We start from the raw sequence: 25624 nt of genomic DNA on the forward strand, positions 1-25624 counted from the left end.
AGGGTAGATATTACTTAGTTACAGAGACTAGGGTAGATATTACTTGGTTACAGGGGGTTGGATAGATATCACTTGGTTACAGGGGGTTGGATAGATATCACTTGGTTACAGGGACTAGGGTAGATATTACTTGGTTACAGGGACTAGGGTAGATATTACTTGGTTACAGGGACTAGGGTAGATATTACTTAGTTACAGAGACTAGGGTAGATATTACTTGGTTACAGAGACTAGGGTAGATATTACTTGGTTACAGGGACTAGGGTAGATATTACTTGGTTACAGGGACTAGGGTAGATATTACTTAGTTACAGAGACTAGGGTAGATATTACTTGGTTACAGGGACTAGGGTAGATATTACTTGGTTACAGGGACTAGGGTAGATATTACTTAGTTACAGAGACTAGGGTAGATATTACTTGGTTACAGGGGGTTGGATAGATATCACTTGGTTACAGGGGGTTGGATAGATATCACTTGGTTACAGGGACTAGGGTAGATATTACTTGGTTACAGGGACTAGGGTAGATATTACTTGGTTACAGGGACTAGGGTAGATATTACTTAGTTACAGAGACTAGGGTAGATATTACTTGGTTACAGGGACTAGGGTAGATATTACTTGGTTACAGGGACTAGGGTAGATATTACTTGGTTACAGGGACTAGGGTAGATATTACTTGGTTACAGGGGGTTGGATAGATATCACTTGGTTACAGGGGGTTGGATAGATATCACTTGGTTACAGGGACTAGGGTAGATATTACTTAGTTGCAGAGACTAGGGGAGATATTACTTGGTTACAGGGACTAGGGGAGATATTACTTGGTTACAGGGACTAGGGTAGATATTACTTGGTTACAGGGACTAGGGTAGATATTACTTGGTTACAGGGACTAGGGTAGATATTACTTGGTTACAGGGGGTTGGATAGATATTACTTGGTTACAGGGACTAGGGTAGATATTACTTGCTAACATTGAGGTTGTATCGGATCTTTACCGATAGTCACTGTTAGAAACAGCGTGTTGATATGGGTCTTGGTTATTGTAGGTAAAAGGGATATACTGCCGGTAGGAGTATAGACATGATTAATGTGCACTTGTTGCGCTTGAATTGTAATTTTATAAAAGTGACACATTATAATCCATTTAGTGGTTTGACACCATCGTACCTGTCACGTCCTGTTCCCTATTGGGGTGACGGTAGGGGAGGGGAGTAACGGGGTATATATACTATTAGTCTGACGTGGAATGAATGATGTATTAATACGAAAGCTAATGACTTTACAATGCTGATTAATTTGTATTCAATGTATTCTTTTGTAAATCTATTATGTGATTGTGATAATGTGAAAAGAGCAGGAAAAGTCAGACAATAGAACCGCTAGGTTTCTCTTTAACCAGGGACTCTGTGGGAAACTATCTACATCCATCACTCCTCCTTTTGTATATTTTAGTCGCACAATGTTATTACACATCCCATTTTAACATCTCGCCATGCCAGATGTCAGTTCGGTTGATCGAGGTTTCAGGCGAGTCTCATTATTCTAATAAGCGTGTAGTCATTGTGAGCGGATAATCGAACTGGTTTGAATGAACACATTTGTAGTGTTGCTTACAATGATACAATACTCGTTGCCAAGACAACATCTAACAAATGAATCACTCATGGTTTAATAGATCCTCTTCTGGTGCCATCCTTATAGAGAGGGGTTTTCTTCTGTGTCCTCGTAGAGTTGTATAGAACAACCTAAAATCACATCACGATACCTCCATTTTTTCTTGCTTTATATGGCGAGTTCTTTTGGAGATTTAGGTTTTCGTAAAAATACCGACTTAAGAGTGCATGTTTGAGGTGGTGTACATACACAATGGAGCCGCTGTAAGGACGCGGTCTTGATACGGCAGGAGGGCGTTCACGGGATAACCTGATATAAGTTAAAAGAATTTTTTTTGGGGGGGGGGGGGGGGGGGGGAGGGGAGGGGGGGGGTCTATTTTGAGAACATTAGATTACTCGAATTCTATCTACATTGACAAGGTCAAGGTAGATGTCGTCGATAAAGCGGAAGACGCTTTCCATTCTGGAATGCATGGTCTTATACGCCTTGGAATTTTACTTTTGATGGCTTACCCGCCGGAGGTTTTCTTTGATAGTTTTACTGTATAGGTGGCCACCGTCATCTTACTGGACGCATTCGGATAATTACATTATCGTGTAATTATTATCATTATTTGAAACTCATGACAAGGCGGACGATCAGTTTCCAGAGGTGTCAATATATAGTTGTTCGTCTTAAGCCTATTGTTTATTTACTGTGTCAATGACAGTGTGAATTGTTACACTGTGATCACTAGGCACGCTGCTGAAGGCCAGGTTTCGTCGTGAAGGTAGGATGAGCCATGGCTTCGGGTCACCAGTGCTTTATGACGGTTCTCTGTGGTTATACAACGTTACGTGTGTGATATACCATATCAAGGTAATCCCCACTTTGTCGATGGTCCTTCCACGTCATGTTAGACACGGAGAAGTATGTCATAAGAGGACTCTTAGACTCTCAAGTAGAACGTATACTTACTAACGTGCAGTTCGCTGTTGTCGTCCAGACTATTTGTTTAGCGTTTATATGAATGGTTTTTAATATAGAGTTACTTATTGGGTTAAAGCTCACAGAATAGGTTATTCACAACTAGTGTGTTTTTACCATAATAGGTTATGTTCTACTGTATGAGTATTTGAATCAGCGATGGCTTCCTCACAAGGGTCGTATGTAGACTTGTGACTAGGAAGTACCAAGAATATGCATGGTCAGCGGGTCAAGCAGACCCAACGGTGACGAAGGAGCCCCCCGATCATACGGAAGGGGGTGGGGAAGGGGCGGGAGATGATGGGGATTATTCTTGCGATCACAACAGATCCTCCTCTTCAAGTGTACATTTAGTCGCCTCTTACGGCATGGTGTTAATACTAAGGCATATTCTACCCCACTCCCTAAAAGGTTTATTAGCGAAGGAGCTGATATTCATGTATGCAACACATTGTTTAGTATTCAGAGTAGCAATGGGGTTGATGTGAATATTTGTAGGGGAGCTATATAATACATAATTAATTTTCCTTCATTACAATTACAGACAAAATCAATCAAGTCGGATAAAACATAGTGGCATCGTACTTCACATATCAGTTGATCATTTATTTGTGTTGTCAGTTTATCAGACCCCAGTTAATCTAGTTTTCGGAAATCCAAAACGTTAGTTAAAATATCAAAGCGCTGATGTAAATAAGCCCTATCAATGCTTCCCAGCTCGGTTTGCCTTCGTATATCCGATATCTGGTGTTTTTGTATACAGTTTGAAGTTTTAGTTTCCATACCTTAGTTAACCTACAATATGTATCAATAACACGATGGAAAACATATCAAATGCATCGACGTGGGTTGACCTCTCGTCGCCATAGCTATAGCATCGACCTGTACCTCTGTGTTGTTAGAGTGGTCATTGCCACAGTTTGCTCTTTCTGTCACTATCCACATTGTTACCATATCCATACCTCACACCTATATCCGAACACTGACTGTTGTTACCGATCGATTTCTATTAGGAGTACAGGTACAACCCTAGACAGACCTCGTTCATTGGGCACCGTTCCACTACCGTAAAGTATTACCGAATATCTACTTGACACACGACGAAACAACTGTTTATTGAAATTGACTTTATTAATAATTGTTGCTTTAAAGGTCCGATCATTGGTCCATATAAAATTTTCTGTCGTGAATAGCCACGCGCACAAACCGTATTTGACACCTGCTATCTTGTTTTCTGATGTTGTAGAATTAGGACTCACCGCGATCGATCAAGAGTTTGCTAAGATGCATGCAATGTTCATGAAGAAGTATACACTTTTTTTTTTTTATACAATTAGCATATTTATTTTCATATTGCCCTTGGTGTTTCAATAGATCTTAAGCACATAACACACGAAGCAGATATACACACGTTTCTGTAATTAACGTGTGATTGTGTGACAGGGCAGGGATCATGACATGCATACTTATTCTGAAACAGTGTGTAGTCTTTATCCTGTTTCCATTCCAAATACGATAAACCTACACACGCAATTGCAATAGGATTGGTAGTGTGGTAAATCTCAATGCATGCTCGTTATAACATGGCAAAATCCATTCACAATTCTCTAACGGTTTAGTGTTTGTGTAAGGTTCTTTAATATCCAGATATGTTACAATATCATTAATCAGCTTTTCTACTTATTGCCCATATAATGTTAGATATCTGAACAGGACATGTTTCTGACAGAAGACAAAACACCCTACATAATGTCTCAGGTCATCATGGTGGATCGATGGATGCTGACATGACGTTTTGAAGAGACCGATAGAAAGCGTATAAAACCTGTATCCCTGCGTCTTACAACTGATTCTAAACGGTCTGATGTCTGGGGAGGTTTTCACAAGTAGACACTGCTAACTTACAACTGATTATAAACGGTCTGGTGTCTAGAGAGGTTTTCACAAGTATGTGCTATTACACTTATATTTTCATACTATCGTCATTCCATACAAAACACTAGATCCAAATCATTTCGGGGAACAGAAATCCAATATTCTACGAAGGCTCGACTTATCATTAAGTTTGATCTTTAATCACTTATAAACTGAAACTTGTCGTCAATATACATGTAAGTCTCTTTCATTCATCTGTCACAGTTTTTTTGTGAATTGATTAATGAATTATGCGAGTGATCGTCTTCGGGGTGTATGACTTTGTTAATTAGGCAGCAGAACCTTACCTTGCCTTGCCGTGTTGGTCGTGTTACACTGAGTGGTAGAGCGCTATAGTTTCACGGTCACAACCCGTCAGATATGTGCCACTTGTTATCACTGTCTCACTCACTTTGATCCCAGTGTTGAATGACACATCACATTAACGAATTATTCACCTGATCCCTTCGCTCAAATTAAACTCAATTAGTAATAATTAGTCCGGATACTGAATTACGCTTAAGTTGTTATCAGGAAATTGTGTATCAATTTGATATCATCAGACCAAATTAAACTATTTCAAATAACTTTTAACTTATATGTAAGTTACTTAGTCTATTATTTGCTCTTGATCGATACTGCTGATTTAACCCTTATAAGATGATACTGGGCGTTTGACATATACCACTACGTGATTTCTGTTTATTTGTCTCCTATATAACATTCTTAATACACGTTGTCAGTTTAATTTGTTTATAGTTCACTCAGACATATGTATGTGTGTAACAAGAGGTCACATATATTCAGCAAATTTTACACATGACAGAACACAATAACAGCAATATACAATGTATATACATGTATATTTCTACTTGAAGTATTCAAATCTAATAAACAGTATCAATTAATGATTTTTTGAAAAGTTCTGGTAAAGCACGCCATGATTTTGTGTTCTTCCGGCTATTTTGTGGTGGTTTGAACTAAGCAACGTATATTTTTGGATAATGGACTGTTTGAAGGATGGATTGGGCTCCAATGATCTTTGAAGTAAAACGCCGAATTTGAAACCTATGACAGAATTTGTTTCCACAGTTCATACAGTACAGGCTTTTGGTTTTTCATAACATGTTTGGTCTTCGAGGCCATTGTGGTCCTTGTAACAACATAATACAACGCAGTACATTACTTTGTAAATCCTCTATAAAAACTCTGTCTCAGTATATGATCCTGGTGGCGATTTCCATAGCGGGGCCATTACTACCTGTATTGAACATTCAAAAACAGGCCGAACAAGAGAGGGGTTTGTCTCCGTGCCATGTCGATATTCCACTGGAATCGTCCTACTCAATAAAGATATTGTCATTATTTTTCAATATATTTGCCTTTCATATTTGGACTTTCCAAAAAGTGTTTTATCTTCGTTAGTACCCAGTACCTCGTGGACTGTAATATGAACTGTATCAAACACGAACACTCGGTCCTACATAGACCTTGACCCCTGACCTGTCCTTCTGAGCATTGATACATATAAAATACTGAACCAACGGTAATCTGTGGACTATTTGATTTGGTATGTTTGATATAGTTGATATGCCTGAAACATTCCACATAAGTAACATTGGTGTATACCAAAGCTATCCTACAAAGTACAACTAATCACATACAGTGCCATCTTTACATCATAAACCTACCAAAGAGTTGTCATTACTACAAAAACTTGTACAGAAAAACGATCATATTTTTTATAATTAACATCCAACCAGCTCGGTCGATCATTTAAAAGCGAGAGTTATATTTCTACTATAAAACCTGTAATGTTCTGTCATGTCCTGTGTTATTTACATATACAAATTAAATACAACCTAAAATTGATATCTAGTCGTTTAATCTGTCCCAGTTTGCGTGACCAAGCGTTCCACTGACAGTAATCCAACCTCGACATACTTCCCCTTAAAGAATTAACCAAATCTATTTCACGAAATTAAGCTGCTTACAGGATATATTAGTAGAGAGTTGTTATTCTACCCCAATAAACATGGACTGCACCGAGTCGTTCACCCTAGACTCAATTTAGACCGACAAACTTCATGTCGTTCTCATAACTCGAGTCATATTAATCCCATTAACGGCTGCGTAGAGATATGAACGTGTCATTTAATGTAATTAAACTGTGTGGTTGTTACGACAATGCGATGATTATATCCATGGACTGGACGTCCCTCGAGATACACCAATAATTCCATTCTAACCTAAACAATACGGTTATATCTCTGGGGGTCCATGTAACAAACAAAACGAATTATTACAGTGATCTGCTGGGATAAATGTGATAATTACCCAATTACTGTCCTGCTCCGGAAAGGGGCACTGAATACTACATGGTAGTGTTAGTAACAGCGGCCATCTCCTCGGCTGAATACCATTTAGTCTTTGACAGATTTCAGTACCATTGAAACAACACGTATGCAAATCACATGTCGTGCTCTGTTATTAAAGGTATTACGCACGCATACATGTATATGGTTGATACATACAATACTTTCTATGATCTGTCTTTAAAGTCAGAAAACGTCCGTATAAAACAGCTTTTGATGAGCATTAAAACAGCTGTGAACGGTAACAAACATTCGTATGTATCCCAAAGAAATCGGTTTCCTAACACAAGAAACAGTTATGTATCACAGCAAGTAATTGCACGGCAAAGACCTTGTTTAACACCAAACCACACCGACTATTGGAGTAAAAATAATTTTCCTGTAGAAGCAAAATTTCTTTGACGAAAGAAAAAATCATCTGACGCAAGAAATGATCGTCTTCATTGCTCTGTTATGATTGACATTTCTCACCAGCATTGTACGAGAATGTTGTATTACTTTTTCACCATTTTATTATTGTAGTACTTACGCCATGCTGGGGAAAAAAACCTAAACATTTCCTCTAACATTGACGGGAAAGCCCCAAAAAGGTCATGAATAATTTTCAAAAAGTGAGGCGTCAAACAAAGACTTATGGACATCTTATTTCGTAAAAGTGTCACGTATTTCTTTCTCTTTCAGAACGATAGCATTATTTATACAGACGAACTCTAGTGGTTTTGGTCTATTCTGGCTTACTCAACTGCACGTTGAATTAGTTTAAATATCTCTTTTATACGTCTGTCGTTCACTATAAGGGAGCACTGCTCATCTGGATGTTTTCGCAGTACTACAGCAAGGCCACATAGGCCAAACAAGAATGAACGAAATGAGAGGTTTACGAGCAATTCTGTCATTTATTGCCATTTATGTATCGACTTTAATTTAAAACCGACAGGCGTAAAAGCATGAGGCCAAATGTTAGCTACTGTCAACACGGGGAATGTTTTGTATCGAGGTACCGCTCTCAGGGTCCATTGCCACAATCAATGGAATCGCCATAAGGCTCTCGCATATACAAGCATATGGCAACAGCTATCGACATCAACCCTGACGACCAGCCAGAATTCGATTCGCCCCTAGAAACATCCCACGTGCCCACATTCCATTTGTTCTTCCGGTTTTTGTCGCATGTCCTTACACATACTCTGCCACGCTCATGAAATATAGATGGTATCCTTTCCGTAATGATTAAATGTTAAATAAATGTAACCAGAAAAAGCGTGATTATTATATTTTATTTTTAATACAATCGTTATTAGCCATGGCAACCGACACATGATACAGGAGTCTTCCTGTGTGTTATGCTATATTTCAATCATCGCAGCAAATACTATTCCAATATGGAAATGTTAAGCTTAGATACCGACACAAGAAAACTCGTTTGGAATATGAGAAATTAGAATATAAATAACAGGTATGTCAGTCACCGATACTGGGATGTCAAGTGATCAATTTTCATAGCAACCGGGGTTATAAATAAAAACAAAAAAGACTATTTTATTGGAAATCTACTGTAACTATATCTGCGGGAAACGTAATGCTGATACAGTCAATGGCGTTTTAATTTAAATATTGGCTTTTACAAAAGGGGATCCTGGTTGTCAGTGCCATTTAAATGGAGGTCAGACATCAAAGCCTCCAAAGACATAATGAAATCGTCATACTTCTTCAAGCCATTTAAAAAATATCGATAATGGATACTTTCTTGCCCATGAGCAATTACACTATCTATGATATATAGTATTGTAATCGCAACCAAGCCTGAACGCAACAGGGCCGATCTATTGTTTGTTTGTTGTAAAATCAATGTTGACGAAGTACTGCCCTTAGTCGAGTCATTCCACAAAATGTCAACTTTAAAATGAAGGTTACTTTTTAACAGGAATAGTGAAATCACAAACATTCAATTTCCGCACAAACATTTGATATCCGATGATGTTTAATACTTACTGGTCCGTCCTTGTAACTGTAGTTAGTCTCATGGCTGATTCTTTACCTACCGGATTGATATGTCGCCATGGTGACGATCTTACCTTTGTTACTTCTGTATTATTTTTTACAAATATTATTTTACTTTTTATGTTTTCAATGAATGGAATAAATGATGACAAATGTTTAAATATAGATACATTATATGACAATTTGTTTTACTTATCATTGAGCCAAATGTCAGGGGATCCACTTATAGTATAATGTGTTTTTAGAGACAACAGTCATTACTCGTCGTCCTGATTAAGACACGTGTAAAGTGATTCCTTACCGGTGGGTATATTACATCTTCGTAGTATCCGTTAAATGTGTACATGTTTAGACTCCTGGACTACTATTAATTTAGGTACGTCATGGCGATAACAGCTCATTGATTTCTACGTAGTGTAAACTTCAGAGCAAAATGAAGTTTTAAATGTTGATATAACCACTTATTGAATACCATTGCCAACTTCAAATATACAAACCATATATTTTTTTAATGGAAGGAATGCAAACTCAATGTAAGCATTTCATCTAATGTATCATGGTGTGATGCTCAATAACAGTGTGAAGATGTACTACATATTATACCCACAAAACGTCCTAAGAGTGTGATGTTCAGCCATTGTAGGATTACACTTTTATGTATAAAATACAGCACATGAACAATAATCATATTATAATCGCCCTTTTATACAAATCGGCTTTTTAATCAACATGATTTTACTTTCGTTTACATTTCATATGAATTTTTTAAACTCTGATTTGAAATGGCTATTCCTGACAAGACTTTTGTCAGTACCACGCGTAAAAGTGGACAAGCTGATACAGGAGTCTTCCTGTGTGTTATGCTATATTTCAATCATCGCAGCAAATACTATTCCAATATGGAAATGTTAAGCTTAGATACACACCGGTACATTGGGGTGATGTTGCCGTGAAGCAACTATCTCCTAATCATTTTATCTCTGGTAAGACCCATGTCAACATTATATTACAAAATAACTTAATTGTTTATACAAACACGCTGGTATGTTATGTACATTCCTAGTAAACAACGGGCCACAAAGCTTTACACAAATAACGGAATGTATCAATAACCGAGGAAATCCAATTAATACGGGAAAGATATATAGCTGATCATCTTACTTATAAAATAACACTATTTTACATTTTATACATTACATATAGTTATGCAATGATGTAGTAATTATACTGTGTAGTGGTTTGATTTAGCGAGTTGCTAAATTAGATAACATTTACCTCTCGCTAAAATAACCCTGTACACGGTACTTGCTTTTATTTTTCAGCTCAATCATTTGTGCTACTTAAAGCAGCCCTCTTCACGTTTATCATTGACTAGCTGCTTTGTTGTTGTTGACACTAGGTCGTGCCTGTTGACCTTGATCAGCTTGATCAGCTTGATTTTGTTGGTGTTGGTTGACATTGGGCCCTATCATTTGTCTTTGATTAACTTGATTTTGTTGGTATGGGCATTGGGCCCTGTATGTTGACCTTGTTTAACTTGATTTTGTTGGTGTTGGTTGACATTGGGCCCTGTATGTTGACCTTGTTTAACTTGATTTTGTTGGTGTTGGTTGACATTGGGCCCTGTATGTTGACCTTGTTTAACTTGGTTTTGTTGGTATGGTCATTGGGCCCTGTATGTTGACCTTGATTAACTTGGTTTTGTTGGTGTTGGTTGACATTGGGCCCTGTATGTTGACCTTGTTTAACTTGGTTTTGTTGGTGTTGGTTGACATTGGACCCTGTATGTTGACCTTGTTTAACTTGGTTTTGTTGGTGTTGACACTGGATTCTGATCTATTTCGCCATTGTAGTTGTGTCTTTTGGATAAAAAGATTCCAATCAACCAATATGACAACTGTGCATGTGGTCTTCCTTTTCAGGAGACAAGTCTTAAATCAGTCCTCATATTTCTGGCCTTGATACTAACCTGTATAACATTATTTATAATGCATTATTGCATTCAATCTGTTCGGCTACACACGCAATATTAAAATGACCATGGAAAGTACAAGAGAGATAATATATATTAAATATGATACTATGTTAATACTCAGTCCGTGACGGATCACAATGTTATATATGACGGTTATTGAGTACGAAGATTTGTCTAACGTGCGTTATGGTATATGAATTAATGATCAGAGAAAGACGCACAAATGGGTCGTCGGCACCGATTGAAATGTATCTAGTGAAGAATTTCGAGATAGTCATTTTGTCGTTACATTACAACGTTGGTGTTCAAGGACGTCGGGGCCTCGAAATAATGTCATTATCACAAGTTTCTTTTTTGATTTGAAATATTGACTTGTCATTTCAATAAAGCGATATTTAAACGTGTCCATTGAACACCATTTGTTTGGTAGCCAATTTACTGCGTTATCCCTCTTTATTACCGATTTAATCAGAAGACAGATGTATATCAGTATCAAATACACTAGTTATGTTCTATCCAAGAACAAGTTTGCCGGAGTCCACAAAGGTCTTCACAGAATAGAGGAATGCTTCACCAAAGGTTTAAAGCCCTGCCTGGAGTTTAATGAACCAGGAGAAAGAACAACCGACATAACGAGTGATTAGGTAATAGGTGACACTTAGACATTTAATAATTAAATAAAAGTTTAATTAACTATAACCAGTTATAAAAATCAGGTGTACGTTTTTAATATAAATACACCTCTCGATGTGTACTCAACTTAGATAAATACAGAACTGTCAATCAGCGAACAATGTCACAATGCGGCAGTATCGTATGGCATCGTGTGTGTTCATATTAGACGAAGTTGACATTCCTAAAAAAAGGACTAAGCACCTAACTAAAATGCTTTCCATTTATAAATGTAAAATGTATCTATTTACAACAAACATTCAGCTATGGGAAGATGGAACCTATAATAATATCTATTTACAACAAACATTCAGCTATGAGAAGATGGAACCTACAATAATATCAGGTGTAAGAGGAATAGTGTGCCGACTCACTCTTGTTTGTTATGTAATAAAATGTATACTACATAATTGACCTTGGGAAAGGTCATCAGTCAACTGGCTTCACGAGGTACTTCATCCCAATTCATAATGTATGTTTGATGTTTTTGGAAGATAAATGTGCAGTATAGTTATCGACAGAGACACGACCCACTTCAGGCCTGGTTCATGGAGTGGTGTTTACAGGTGTTCTATGGCCAATGACTCCACGTCGTGTCAACATAAGACAAGTCTTATACCCGAGCCTGGTGTGCCACTATATGATAACGCCCGAGTCTGATGTGCCACTATATGATAACGCCCGAGTTCGTGACGTCCAATATGCGGACAGCTGTGGGAAAGCTTTGGTTTAAATCTTTTACAAAATATGTGCCATTAAAATGAAAAATATATACGCATCTTAAAAAAGGCACAGGAGACAAAAGAGACCTAATGTTGGGTGGGAAAGACATTGGAAGAAAAAAGGTCTTTCAGCAATTCCATGCATTTGATATCCCCAGAAATGTTACTGTTGTTGTAATTGGTCAGTAGTCTTCTAGTCTTTGACCCTGAAAATCATTGGGTCAGCTATTTTATCAAATGCTGAATGAAAGCCCTTGATGAATGGTAATTCTTCCTACATATATTTCGACCTAACTCCAGTGTCTCTATACAGTAAAGTAACGTACTTTCAGTGATCCTCGTTGTTTAAGTTTAGTATGTGACGACGGTGCGTGTGCCTTGTTCCTAAAACAGACGATTTCTCGAACTAGTTCACAGACAGGCATTTAGCACTTTCTCCAGTCCTGGGAATAAAGTGTTGACGTCTCCGACCTTCGGCAATCTCCAGCAACGTACTGACGTCATTCCACTGAGATTGTCTGTATAAAATGTCACGTGACTTAACCTATTGACAGAGACAGGTAGTCCCTTCACATCTAAAACTCTATATCATTCTAAAGAGGACATCGGCGATCTTGACTTGACACCAAATCTCACAGTGATCATCAGCATGCTTCTTCCATAGACATTTTGCTTGCTCTAGAATGTTTCAATATATCGGATATTATGTCGGTATTTCTTACAGAAACAACTAAACTAAAGGATCGGCCATTTGAAGTATATACACACTGTATTTTGATAGTTGTATTGCTTTTTTTCTCCGGAGTGTATGAGAACTCGTATGTGCCCGTGATTCTGGGATGTATTTGGACCAACGACAGAGGCATGTTCATTTCATCAGTAAATGTTGGGGAAATTCGCCGACACTCGTGTGTGTATGGGCCATGCTAGGTATTGATTTGGGCTTTGGGGATCATAAAGCGACTTAACATTGGGATAAGATCCCTTTCTAGAGTGATTGATATCCGGGGAGAAGTCGATTCCACAGACTAGTACAAATATACTACAAACGTTTGGGGCTAAGGTTATGGTCGGACATCTAAGAGCACTGGATGACCTTAAGAATCGATGGCATGTCCATGAGTATTACTTGTAATACCTGGGGTGGGGTCCCATCGACACCAAGTCAATTCGCCAGTAAGCCCCCATTGTCGACCTGCTGGTTTGCCCTTTTGGGGGAGATACCACCATAATCCAACGAAGGGCAAGTGTATTTATAATAAAGGGCAAGTGAACACTGCGTTCTTTACCTGAAAACAGACACTGTTCTACTACCTATATTGTAAACTTAACTATGTAGACATTGACACTGATGGAAATGTATCTATAACATACGTAGTGGGCTGTCCAAAAGTAGGACAGATCCCAACCCAAGGTTAATCAATCGGTGCTCTATACGGCTCTAGTTGACAATAGGTATTGACCACACTTGATAGGTAACAATGGAAATGTATTTTGCAACAATAGTTCTTCTTTATATGCTTTCCATTAGGGGCGCGCAGTCCTCACAGGAACTATAGTGATACACAACAGACGACTGAATTGTCATGTCCTATATACACTATAGCTTTGATTGATTGATTGATTGATTGATTGATTGATTGATCGATCGATTGATTGATTGATTGATTGATGTCAGTGTCCTCCTTTATCAAGGAAAGAATAAATCTGATGAAAAAGCACCTCACAGCGAGGGGAAAATGTATAAAGAAATGGTTATTCGGTTATAAGCCAAAATAATAGAATCGAACTTAAAAATTGGAACATAAAATGCATGTATTTGATGAATACATTTTAACTTATGTTTTTTTAATCCACGGCAGTGCTAAATGTACTGAACTGAATAACTGAAAATTTCCTCAGATACGTACACGGAAAAGCTCAGGATTTCTTCATGTAGTTACGTATACAGGAAAGCTCGGGAATTGCTCAGTTACATACACGGGAAAGCTAAGGATTTCCTCAGTTACGAATACAGGAAAGCTCGGAAATTGCTCAGTTACGTACACGGGAAAGCTCAAGATTTCCTCAGTTACGTTCATTGGAAAACTCAGAATTTCCTCAGTTACGTACACGGGAAAGCTAAGAATTTGCTCAGTAACGTACACGGAAACGCTCGGGATTTGCTCAATATCGTACACTAGAAAGCTCAGGATTTCCTCAGATACGTATACGGAAAAGCTCAAGATTTCCTCAGATACGTAGACGGAAAAGCTCAAGATTTCCTCAGCTACGTTCAGGGGAAAGCCAAGGATTTTCTCAGTTACGTTCAAGGGAAAGCTCGGGATTTTCATACCTAGTTACGTACATGGGAAAACTCAGGATTTTCTCAGTTACGTCCAAAGTCTGCTGTTTCTTTTTATGTTACTATGACTACTAGTGATGTAAAAAGCACTTGATATAGATAGTGTCTGTCCATATCCAGAAAATTTCTCAATTGAAGCATATCAGGTAACACAGCTGGTGTCAGTAGATGCTTTATAAACATGGGTTTTTTAATAAATGAATTAACTATTAGATATCGTGATGACAGATGTTGTAGTTTATTAATTGTTTGTCGAAGATTAAATTAAATCAAGATCACAACGAATTTCACATTATACATGAAATAGTTGTGCTCAATCAGACCTTTAAATGGCTGACATCATAAATATTTTTATATTGTAAAGCATTATTAAACATAATGACTTAGAAGGAGTTTGAAATCCATAATTGTCTTCTTTTTACGTCTACGACATATAACTTCAAACGACATTTGACGAGATAATTTGTTAACTCCTTCTGGTGTCGTCGTCTGGTTCAGGTCCGTCACGACTTTTAGTTGGTAACGAATACCACACACTTAACAAACCGATCATATGCATTCTCCATCACGATCCCTTCTTCATTACGAAATATTATTGGGTATCAATTACTCATTAAATATGTACTCCGTACTTTAGTGCATGTATTCACTTTCACGGAAACTAATCAGTTTATATCATAATGGTCACCGACATGATTCAGTTTGTAGAGTGTGTGTCAAGCATGATAAGTGACAGGGTGGTAGGATTAGGGAGAGTCGGACTAGTGACAGGGTGGTAGGATTAGGGAGAGTCGGACTAGTGACAGGGTGGTAGGATTAAGGAGAGTCGGACTAGTGACGGGGTGGTAGGATTAGGGAGAGTCGGACTAGTGACAGGGTGGTAGGATTAGGGAGAGTTAGACTAGTGACAGGGTGGTAGGATTAGGGAGAGTCGGACTAGTGACAGGGTGGTAGGATTAGTGACAGGAGGGTAGGATTAGGGAGAATCGGACTAGTGACGGGGTGGTAGGATTAGGGAGAGTTTGACTAGTGACAGGGTGGTAGGATTAGGGAGAGTCGGACTAGTGACAGGGTGGTAGGATTAGGGAGAGTCGGACTAGTGACGGGGTGGTAGGATTAGGGAGAGTCGGACTAGTGACAGGGTGGTAGGATTAGGGAGAGTCGGACTAGTGACAGGGTGGTAGGATTAGGGAGAGTCGGACTAGTGACAGGGTGGTAGGATTAGTGACAGGGGGTAGGATTAGGGAGAATCGGACTAGTGACGGGGTGGTAGGATTAGGGAGAGTTTGACTAGTGACAGGGTGGTAGGATTAGGGAGAGTTAGACTAGTGACAGGGTGGTAGGATTAGTGACAGGGTGGTAGGATTAGGGAGAGTCGGACTAGTGACAGGGTGGTAGGATTAGGGAGAGTCGGACTAGTGACAGGGTGGTAGGATTAGTGACAGGGTGGTAGGATTAGGGAGAGTCGGACTAGTGACAGGGTGGTAGGATTAGGGAGAGTTAGACTAGTGACAGGGTGGTAGGATTAGGGAGAGTCGACTAGTGACAGGGTGGTTGGATTAGGGAGAGTCGGACTAGTGACAGGGTGGTAGGATTAGGGAGAGTCGGACTAGTGACAGGGTGGTAGGATTAGGGAGAGTCGACTAGTGACAGGGTGGTAGGATTAGGGAGAGTCGGACTAGTGACAGGGTGGTAGGATTAGGGAGAGTTAGACTAGTGACAGGGTGGTAGGATTAGGGAGAGTCGGACTAGTGACAGGGTGGTAGGATTAGGGAGAGTCGACTAGTGACAGGGTGGTAGGATTAGGGAGAGTCGGACTAGTGACAGGGTGGTAGGATTAGGGACAGGGTGGTAGGATTAGGGAGAGTCGACTAGTGACAGGGTGGTTGGATTAGGGAGAGTCGGACTAGTGACAGGGTTGTTACTGAGTAGTATTGATGTCGTGTTGCTGAGCGGCAATGTGATGTATGGTAGTGCATGCTAAGCAGTGGGATGTTTCTACCTTTAGAAGTAGGCCTACTCGCGACATGTTAGCAGATATAATGCCATGGTGATATATCTTAGAGGGTTCACCACGTATTTCAATCTTTTGTTAATTACGATTATAAATGGATGGGCATCCATTACCTAAGTATTCATTTCTGGTTTCATAGCTTGAACTAAAAACATACCTGAAGCTGTGTTATTCTACACAAATAGTAAACCGTCACCCCGGTGATTAATGTTTGTGGCCCACTATGTAGAAAAGTGCGTGTGATTTTGAAGAAAGCACTTATCATTAGAAGTATACCAAACACAGGTACCTGATTACATTAGGATTGTATTGACAGTCGAGGCCAGTGCCTGTACACCAACACCTTTTGGGGTATACAGGTATTATACCATTAATTATCTAATACAAAATACTATGTAAAATGGATTCAGGCCAGTTTTTTTTAGGTAAAAAGTTAAAAGTTAATAACCGATGATACACGAGTAAACAAATGTATGTATTTTGTGTTACTCAATCACACAGGTGTGCGTGTTAAGTGTTTAGAATATATTACCGTGGTGAGCACAATTAGACAGTACAGTACACCGCAAGTTGTGGAAAGATGTAGGAATTGTCTCCCCTTGTTTAGTAAATGCATTACAACTCCCAAATTAAAAGTTGGTTGTAATGTACCATGGCCGTGTTGTTTAAGTATCATCCGTCAATAATCTAAACTTATTCACATTGTATTCGTATTTCACATAGATATATTTAGACAGGAAGGCATCCGACGCTCCCTTTCCCGCCATTTTTCGCCAGCAAAAGATCATGAATCATGTTATATGAGTGTGTGCTCTTTTTGTTTTCTGTCCTTGTTCATCGATCGGCGTAGAATATCTTTAGATCAGAGACTCATATGCAAATTCTATTATAATACCAGGAATTGCCATTGTCGACAGAAATGCTACAGTGAACTAATCCCTCTCGAAGTCTTTCACATAGGACGCACTTCACAACTAAAGAAATAATAATGATCAGTAAATGAATGATTGAACTGGTGAGCTGTCAATATAGTCATATCATCAATTAATTATTAGAACAGCTCAGCTTGATATAGGGTTATCGCCCTTGCCTTCTGTGTACAGCATACACTGGGCTCCATCGTAGGATTGTCCTAGGACGAGACATGTGGAACACTAGAGGCCTGAGTACATGTTTGCCAAACACGGGATAGTTTAGGCAAACATGGAGATAATTTTGGCGAAAGGCTTATGTTAGCCCGAATGACCACACCGACAGACATCTTGGCAGAGCTATCTATCCAAAACGTTTTCGTCTCATTATAAAGGTTTTCACTAGGCCTAGTAGCAGTCTCATTTAAAAGGTTTCTCTAGTAGCAATCTCATTAGAGAGGTTTTCACTAGTAGCAGTCTCATTTAAAGGGTTTCTCTAGTAGCAATCTCATTAGAGAGGTTTTCACTAGTAGCAGTTTCATTAGAGAGGTTTTCACTAGTAGCAGTCTCATTAGAGAGGTTTTCACTAGTAGCAGTCTCATTAGAGAGGTTTTCACTAGTAGCAGTCTCATTAGAGAGATTTTCACTAGTAGCAGTCTCATTTAAATGTTTTCACTAGTAGCAGTCTCATTAGAGAGGTTTTCACTAGTAGCTGTCTCATTAGAGAGGTTTTCACTAGTAGCAGTCTCATTAGAGAGGTTTTCACTAGTAGCTGTCTCATTAGAGAGGTTTTCACTAGTAGCAGTCTCATTAGAGAGGTTTTCACTAGTAGCAGTCTCATTAGAGAGGTTTTCACTAGTAGCTGTCTCATTAGAGAGGTTTTCACTAGTAGCAGTCTCATTAGAGAGGTTTTCACTTGTAGCAGTCTCATTAGAGAGGTTTTCACTAGTAGCAGTCTCATTAGAGAGGTTTTCACTAGTAGCAGTCTCATTAGAGAGGTTTTCACTAGTAGCAGTCTCATTTAGAGGTTTTCACTAGTAGCAGTCTCATTAGAGAGGTTTTCACTAGTAGCAGTCTCATTTAGAGGTTTTCACTTGTAGCAGTCTCATTAGAGAGGTTTTCACTAGTAGCAGTCTCATTTAGAGGTTTTCACTAGTAGCAGTCTCATTAGAGAGGTTTTCACTAGTAGCAGTCTCATTTAGAGGTTTTCACTAGTAGCAGTCTCATTAGAGAGGTTTTCACTAGTAGCAGTCTCATTAGAGAGGTTTTCACTAGTAGCAGTCTCATTAGAGAGGTTTTCACTAGTAGCAGTCTCATTAGAGAGGTTTTCACTAGTAGCAGTCTCATTAGAGAGGTTTTCACTAGTAGCAGTCTCATTAGAGAGGTTTTCACTAGTAGCAGTCTCATTAGAGAGGTTTTCACTAGTAGCAGTCTCATTTAGAGGTTTTCACTAGTAGCAGTCTCATTAGAGAGGTTTTCACTAGTAGCAGTCTCATTAGAGAGGTTTTCACTAGTAGCAGTCTCATTAGAGAGGTTTTCACTAGTAGCAGTCTCATTTAGAGGTTTTCACTAGTAGCAGTTTCATTTAGAGGTTTTCACTAGTAGCAGTCTCATTAGAGAGATTTTCACTAGTAGCAGTCTCATTAGAGAGGTTTTCACTAGTAGCAGTCTCATTAGAGAGGTTTTCACTAGTAGCAGTCTCATTTAGATGTTTTCACTAGTAGCAGTCTCATTAGAGAGGTTTTCACTAGTAGCAGTTTCATTAGAGAGGTTTTCACTAGTAGCAGTCTCATTAGAGAGGTTTTCACTAGTAGCAGTCTCATTAGAGAGGTTTTCACTAGTAGCAGTCTCATTAGAGATGTTTTTTCACTAGTAGCAGTTTCATTCTAACTATATTGACTTGTAGCTTTAATCAGAATCTGTTTTGAGGTATCCCTTTGTACAGGTTTCACTTTGTATATGTGTCACTTTGCACAGGTGTCACTTTGGGCTGGTGTCATTTTGAAAATGTGTCATTTTGGACATGTGTCACTTTGGACAGGTGTCATTTTGGACATGTGTCACTTTGGACAGGTGTCACTTTGGACAGGTGTTATTTTGGATATGTGTCACTTTGGACATGTGTCACTTTGGACAGGTGTTATTTTGGATAGATGTCACTTTGGACAGGTGTCATTTTGAACAGGTGTCACTTTGGACAGGTGCCGCTTTGGACATGTGTCACTTTGGACAAATGTCACTTTGTATGGGTGTCACTTTGGACAGTTGTCACATTGGACAGTTGTCACTTTGTACAGTTGTCACTTTGGACAGCTGTCACTTTGGACAGGTGTCACTTTGGACAGTTGTCACTTTGGACAGGTGTCACTTTGGACAGGATCAGTACGTGTTTAGGATGCCTTCGTTGTACCTAGAACATAACATGTTCTGATATGGCCGCTAGGATTTATGATAATGTTAATATTGTAACAAAGATGTTTAGTATCTGTGTTTGACCCAAAGATTGAACTTTGATCCTCTAATACCTACTTAAAATAACCACTTGATCAAATATTTGACCATTAAATGTCATGTAGCAATGTATATATCCCAGATAGATCACTGGGCTATGTTTGTAGATTTTAGCTGGGTTAAGGACAGACATTTCTGTTTGCAGTCTGAAAATTGATGTATCTATATTTGTCCTGCCAGGTGTAGGATCTGTTTTCCATAAGAGGTTACAGTCACACAATTAAATGTTACCAAGGAAATCTTATGAGCACTTTTTCAGATAAAGATACTTTTTACTTAATTAATTTATTTTATAATTTTATACAAAAAGTGCTGAAAGCTTCCTGATTACTAATTGCTGGTAGTAACATATTTATATATTTTCCCAGATATACAGTTCAACCTCTCCTGACTAGTTACAGGTATCAAATACACTGTAGTGGTCCCTAGAGACAGGTAATAGATACACTGTAGTGGTCCATAGAGACAGGTAAGATACACTGTAGTGGTCCCTAGAGACAGGTAATAGATACACTGTAGTGGTCCATAGAGACAGGTAAGATACACTGTAGTGGTCCATAGAGACAGGTAAGATACACTGTAGTGGTCCATAGAGACAGGTAAGATACACTGTACTGGTCCCTAGAGACAGGTAAGATACACTGTAGGGGTCCCTAGAGACAGGTAAGATACACTGTAGTGGTCACTAGAGACAGGTAAGATACACTGTAGTGGTCCCTAGAGACAGGTAATATATACACTACAGTTGTCCCTATAGACAGGTCTTAGATACACGAAAGTGGTCCCTATAGACAGGTATCAGATACACTATAGTGGTCCCTATAGACAGGTATCTGATACACTACAGTTGTCCCTATAGACAGGTATCTGATACACTACAGTTGTCCCTATAGACAGGTATCAAATACACTGTAGTGGTCCCTAGAGACAGGTAAGATACACTACAGTTGTCCCTATAGACAGGTATCAGATACACTACAGTGGTCCCTAAGACAGGTATCAGATACACTATAGTGGTCCCTAAGACAGGTATATGATACACTATAGTGGTCCCTATAGACAGGTATCAGATACACTATAGTGGTCCCTAAGACAGGTATATGATACACTATAGTGGTCCCTATAGACAGGTATCAGATACACTACAGTGGTCCCTATAGACAGGTATATGATACACTGCAGTGGTCCCTATAGACAGGTATCAGATACACTATAGTGGTCCCTATAGACAGGTATCACATACACGACAGTTGTCCCTATAGACAGGTATCAGATACACTATAGTGGTCCCTATAGACAGGTATCTGATACACTATAGTGGTCCCTATAGACAGGTATCTGATACACTATAGTGGTCCCTATAGACAGGTATCTGATACACTATAGTGTTCCCTATAGACAGGTATCAGATACACTATAGTGGTCCCTATAGACAGGTATCTGATACACTATAGTGTTCCCTATAGACAGGTATCAGATACACTATAGTTGTCCCTATAGACAGGTATCTGATACATTACAGTTGTCCCTATAGACAGGTATCAGATACACTATAGTTGTCCCTATAGACAGGTATCAAATACACTATAGTTGTCCCTATAGACAGGTATCAGATACACTATAGTTGTCACTATAGACAGGTATCAGATACACTACAGTGGTCCCTATAGACAGGTATCAGAAACACTACAGTGGTCCCTAAGACAGGTATCAGATACACTATATTGGTCCCTATAGACAGGTATCAGATACACTACAGTTGTCCCTAAGACAGGTGTCAGACACACTACAGTGGTCCCTAAGACAGGTATCAGATACACTTTAGTGGTCCCTAAGACAGGTATATGATACACTATATTGGTCCCTATAGACAGGTATCAGATACACTACAGTGGTCCCTATAGACAGGTATATGATACACTATAGTGGTTCCTATAGACAGGTGTCTGATACACTACAGTGGTCCCTATAGACATGTATCAGATACACTACAGTGGCCCCTATATACAGGTATCAGATACACTACAGTGGTCCCTATAGACAGGTATCAGATACACTTCAGTGGTCCCTATAGACAGGTATCTGATACACTGTAGTGGTCCCTATAGACAGGTATCTGATACACTACAGTGGTCCCTATAGACAGGTATCACATACACTGTAGTGGTCCCTATAGACAGGTATCACATACACGGCAGTTGTCCCTATAGACAGGTATCAGATACACTATAGTGGTCCCTATAGACAGGTATCTGATACACTATAGTGGTCCCTATAGACAGGTATCAGATACACTACAGTGGTCCCTATAGACAGGTATCAGATACACTATAGTGGTCCCTATAGACAGGTATCAGATACACTATAGTTGTCCCTATAGACAGGTATTGGATACACTTCAGTGGTCCCTATAGACAGGTATCGGATACACTTCAGTGGTCCCTATAGACAGGTATCAGATACACTACAGTGGTCCCTATAGACAGATATCATATACACTTTGTTGGTTTGATCCTGTATTAATGTCAACATTTGGGTGGTAATTTTAACTTTTTACTTTAACTGTATGGAAACTTAATGAAGATTTGCTGTGTGATTAGGAGAGACATCTGGATTTGTTGTTTGGCTGTATTGTGTACAGTTCCAGTTGTGTGTATGTCAATGTTTAGACGTAATGATATAACTTAGAAGCCAATTGAAAAGTTTGACTCATTTTTGCTGTTTTACTTCATCAATATGTGGTAATTATAGACTTCACTTCACATACTGAGGAAATGTTGTCGATCAGATACTCGGTTGATTGTACCTGTTTGACCTGTTGACTTTCGTGATCTAGTTTACGGACATATGATTACTGAACTTTTCCTGGATTAAGATAACAATCCTAAGAGAACACCTGGGACAAACACTGGTATGATCATCTCCTCCCTGTGTTTCTTAAGATTTAGAATTATATTATTGATGTAGAACTCCCACAGTGACCCATTCTGTGACCTTGACCTTGAGGCAGCTAAGCCATAGAAGGCTGATAGTGCATGTTCGAAATGTTTGAAATTTTTTGTAGGAAGTTTTGGGGGTCAAATTTCAAGCCTTAAAATTAACATTTTGTAATATCTACATATATATTACCACAGCATACTGTAATTACTCTCCTGGTGAACTTATTGTATACTTTGATATTATGCCTGAGAAAGAAGTTTTACCGACAATCTATGTTTAAAAATTGGGTGAAAAGTTGGAGTTGCCCTCCTTAATAGGTACACTGACAGATGTAATTGGTGTTCTGTTACCTATTTATCAGAACATCTGCTGGGAGCTGACATTTCAAAAATTGACGCTAATGACACTTTTTAAACTGATTCAATTAGTATGTTGTAGATGATTTTAGTTGTAGGCTGGTACCAAACTCTCCAGCTAGGAGAGCTGTTAACTGAGGTACGAGGAAATGATTAAACCTTAAATGAAACTTACCTGTGTTTCATTCAGGTTGATATGCTGTATACCTTTATACCAGATATCATAATAAGTTTGGGTAGTAATAGAGTATAAACCAGTAAATCAATAATTTGGGTAAGGAAAGTGTGAGCTCTTAAATAGGCCACTTGATCTTTTGTTGGCAGAGTGATATTATTGTACACCCCATGAGAAGTTTGGACTAATTGGACAACAATGATTTATTTAGTGAAATTGACATCATTATTAACAATTAAGCAGATCTTTAAATTTCATTGTAAAATATGGTATTTGTAAAAACACAGCACCCATTAAGTCATTGAGAAGCCACTCTTCTCTGAGGTTATGCAATATAGTTAATTGGTTTTGTTGACTTTCGGTGTTGTGAGCAAATCATTGCTGATACTGAAAGGCACGCCATAAGATCACAGTAACTAAACGATAACCTTAGAGAGTATTTACCTGATTACAGGTGTGCGAGCCTAAAACTCAGAGACGGGACGGGACATGAAGCAGAGATACCTGTACCTTTTAATGGCATATATCAGTTTGATATAACCCCCTGCTAATACTTTACTGAAATGTAATCGATGATAAAATTTTACCTCTGAATGAAATATGTCATTACTGGTAGTATTGAGGTAGGATGTTAAGCTGCCGTCGCTATGAGTACCATGAAGGTTGTGTTGAGTTTCCTTATATATGTTCCTATGGGATTTAGGGGGGTTCAGCTAGCCACATAAATACCACACTATGTAACTGGTATTGAATTCAAAGCATGGACTGCATGGCTTATTTTTCTTTCATGAAAATCAATCGGTCTGACAATCAGATGAATCTAGCATTATTGTCCTATAGGTTATATAGTGTGTGGTGTTGAGTAGTACTGAAGGTGTACATCTATACTGACATATATACACACGGATAGGCAGCGCTGTGCCCGCACCAACAACACAACCTCAAGTGTTTGTCAAAGACTAAGTTTGTCAACATCTCCTCATGCCAATAGTTGGAGGAAAGACCTACCACTTAGCGTTAACCGTTACAAAGTTTACATTTCAACAGTCCGCCTAAGATAGCCAACCAAAAGCCAGAAGGTCTGTGGTTGCTATAGTGGATTTGAAGCGTTTGAATTTTAATAAAAATGGTGTAACTGAGAAGGACCTGACGACAGGGTGATACAAGGTGTGGGAGCAAGGACGCATATTACTAGTGGTGGAGTAAGCCTCAGGTGACTTGGGAATAACGGTCCATCCTTACAGTGTTATAAGATGGCTTGGGTCTGGCCGGATGAACCTTTGCCGGGGGAAGGCAAGAAAAGAAGACATGGGAAGCTGAATGTAAATAACCAGACAGAACCAACTTCATTCTCCAAAAATAAGGTAGACACATACTAGTAATGGTTTCTGTTCATCCTCAGTGTCTAAGGTACACATATGTTGTTTTGGTTGTTTACATGTACACATAGGTCAATTATATTTTCTACATATCACTGATGCCTTTGTCTGATAATGCTTTGTCAGTAGGATGAATTATCAAGTCTGAGGTATTGTTTTCAGTTAAACACAAATACCGATAGAATTAGTAAGGTCTGTATAAAATCTTGAGAACAAAACAAGTTTTGTGAAGATGTATTGGAGAGAACTTTATACCTGAACTGATCCTTGTTCATTAAAGGTACCTCCTCAGATGTATGGGTATACATGACAGGGGTTGTCTCCCCATTGGTGGATGAAACAATGGACTTCTATAATGGTGTCCTCATGGCACTGTAAATGGTTTTATATGATTCAATAAACATTTTAAAACCCACTGTCAGTCACGGAATGTTAAAGGGTGTTGCAGCATTTTCGTAGTTGCCAAGGTGATGGGAATGTTTGGTATTTTAACCACCATGGAATGACATACCTGGTTTGGTCACTATAACAACAATGCCTTTACCTCTGTATGTGCTGGGTAATTGTCATCCTGGACAAGCAGGTCTGGTAAGTCTTACATAACTCCTCATTGTCAGTGGTTAAAGTTTTTTTTTTTTTTTTTTGGGGGGGGGGGGGGGGGGGGGGGGGGGGGGGGGAGTTGTGAGATTCTGTCAGTATGAGGTGCAAAATGGTGTTTAGTTAGGTTTTACTAATAGTTAGTAAAT

General features: G+C 38.9%; 1 protein-coding gene across 9 annotated transcripts in view; it reads left to right on the top strand.

The window, feature by feature from the left end:
- The window catches only part of LOC117325206, a 75276-nt gene that overhangs the window by 12776 nt on the left and 36876 nt on the right, over positions 1–25624 (top strand). For 2 of the 9 annotated variants that reach the window (XM_033881284.1, XM_033881287.1), the window contains exon 1: positions 24455–24863. The exons of 1 other annotated variant lie outside the window; for it this stretch is intronic. In XM_033881284.1, the coding sequence (XP_033737175.1) occupies positions 24753–24863 (111 nt within the window). In that variant the 5' untranslated portion in view covers positions 24455–24752. Of the gene's footprint in view, positions 1–24432; positions 24864–25624 lie in introns of those variants that run through there. 6 more of the 9 variants (XM_033881292.1, XM_033881283.1, XM_033881289.1 and 3 more) reach the window with 6 other exon arrangements.

The sequence above is a fragment of the Pecten maximus genome, chromosome 4, assembly GCF_902652985.1.
Source record: "Pecten maximus chromosome 4, xPecMax1.1, whole genome shotgun sequence".
NCBI classification, from domain to species: Eukaryota; Metazoa; Mollusca; class Bivalvia; order Pectinida; family Pectinidae; genus Pecten; species Pecten maximus.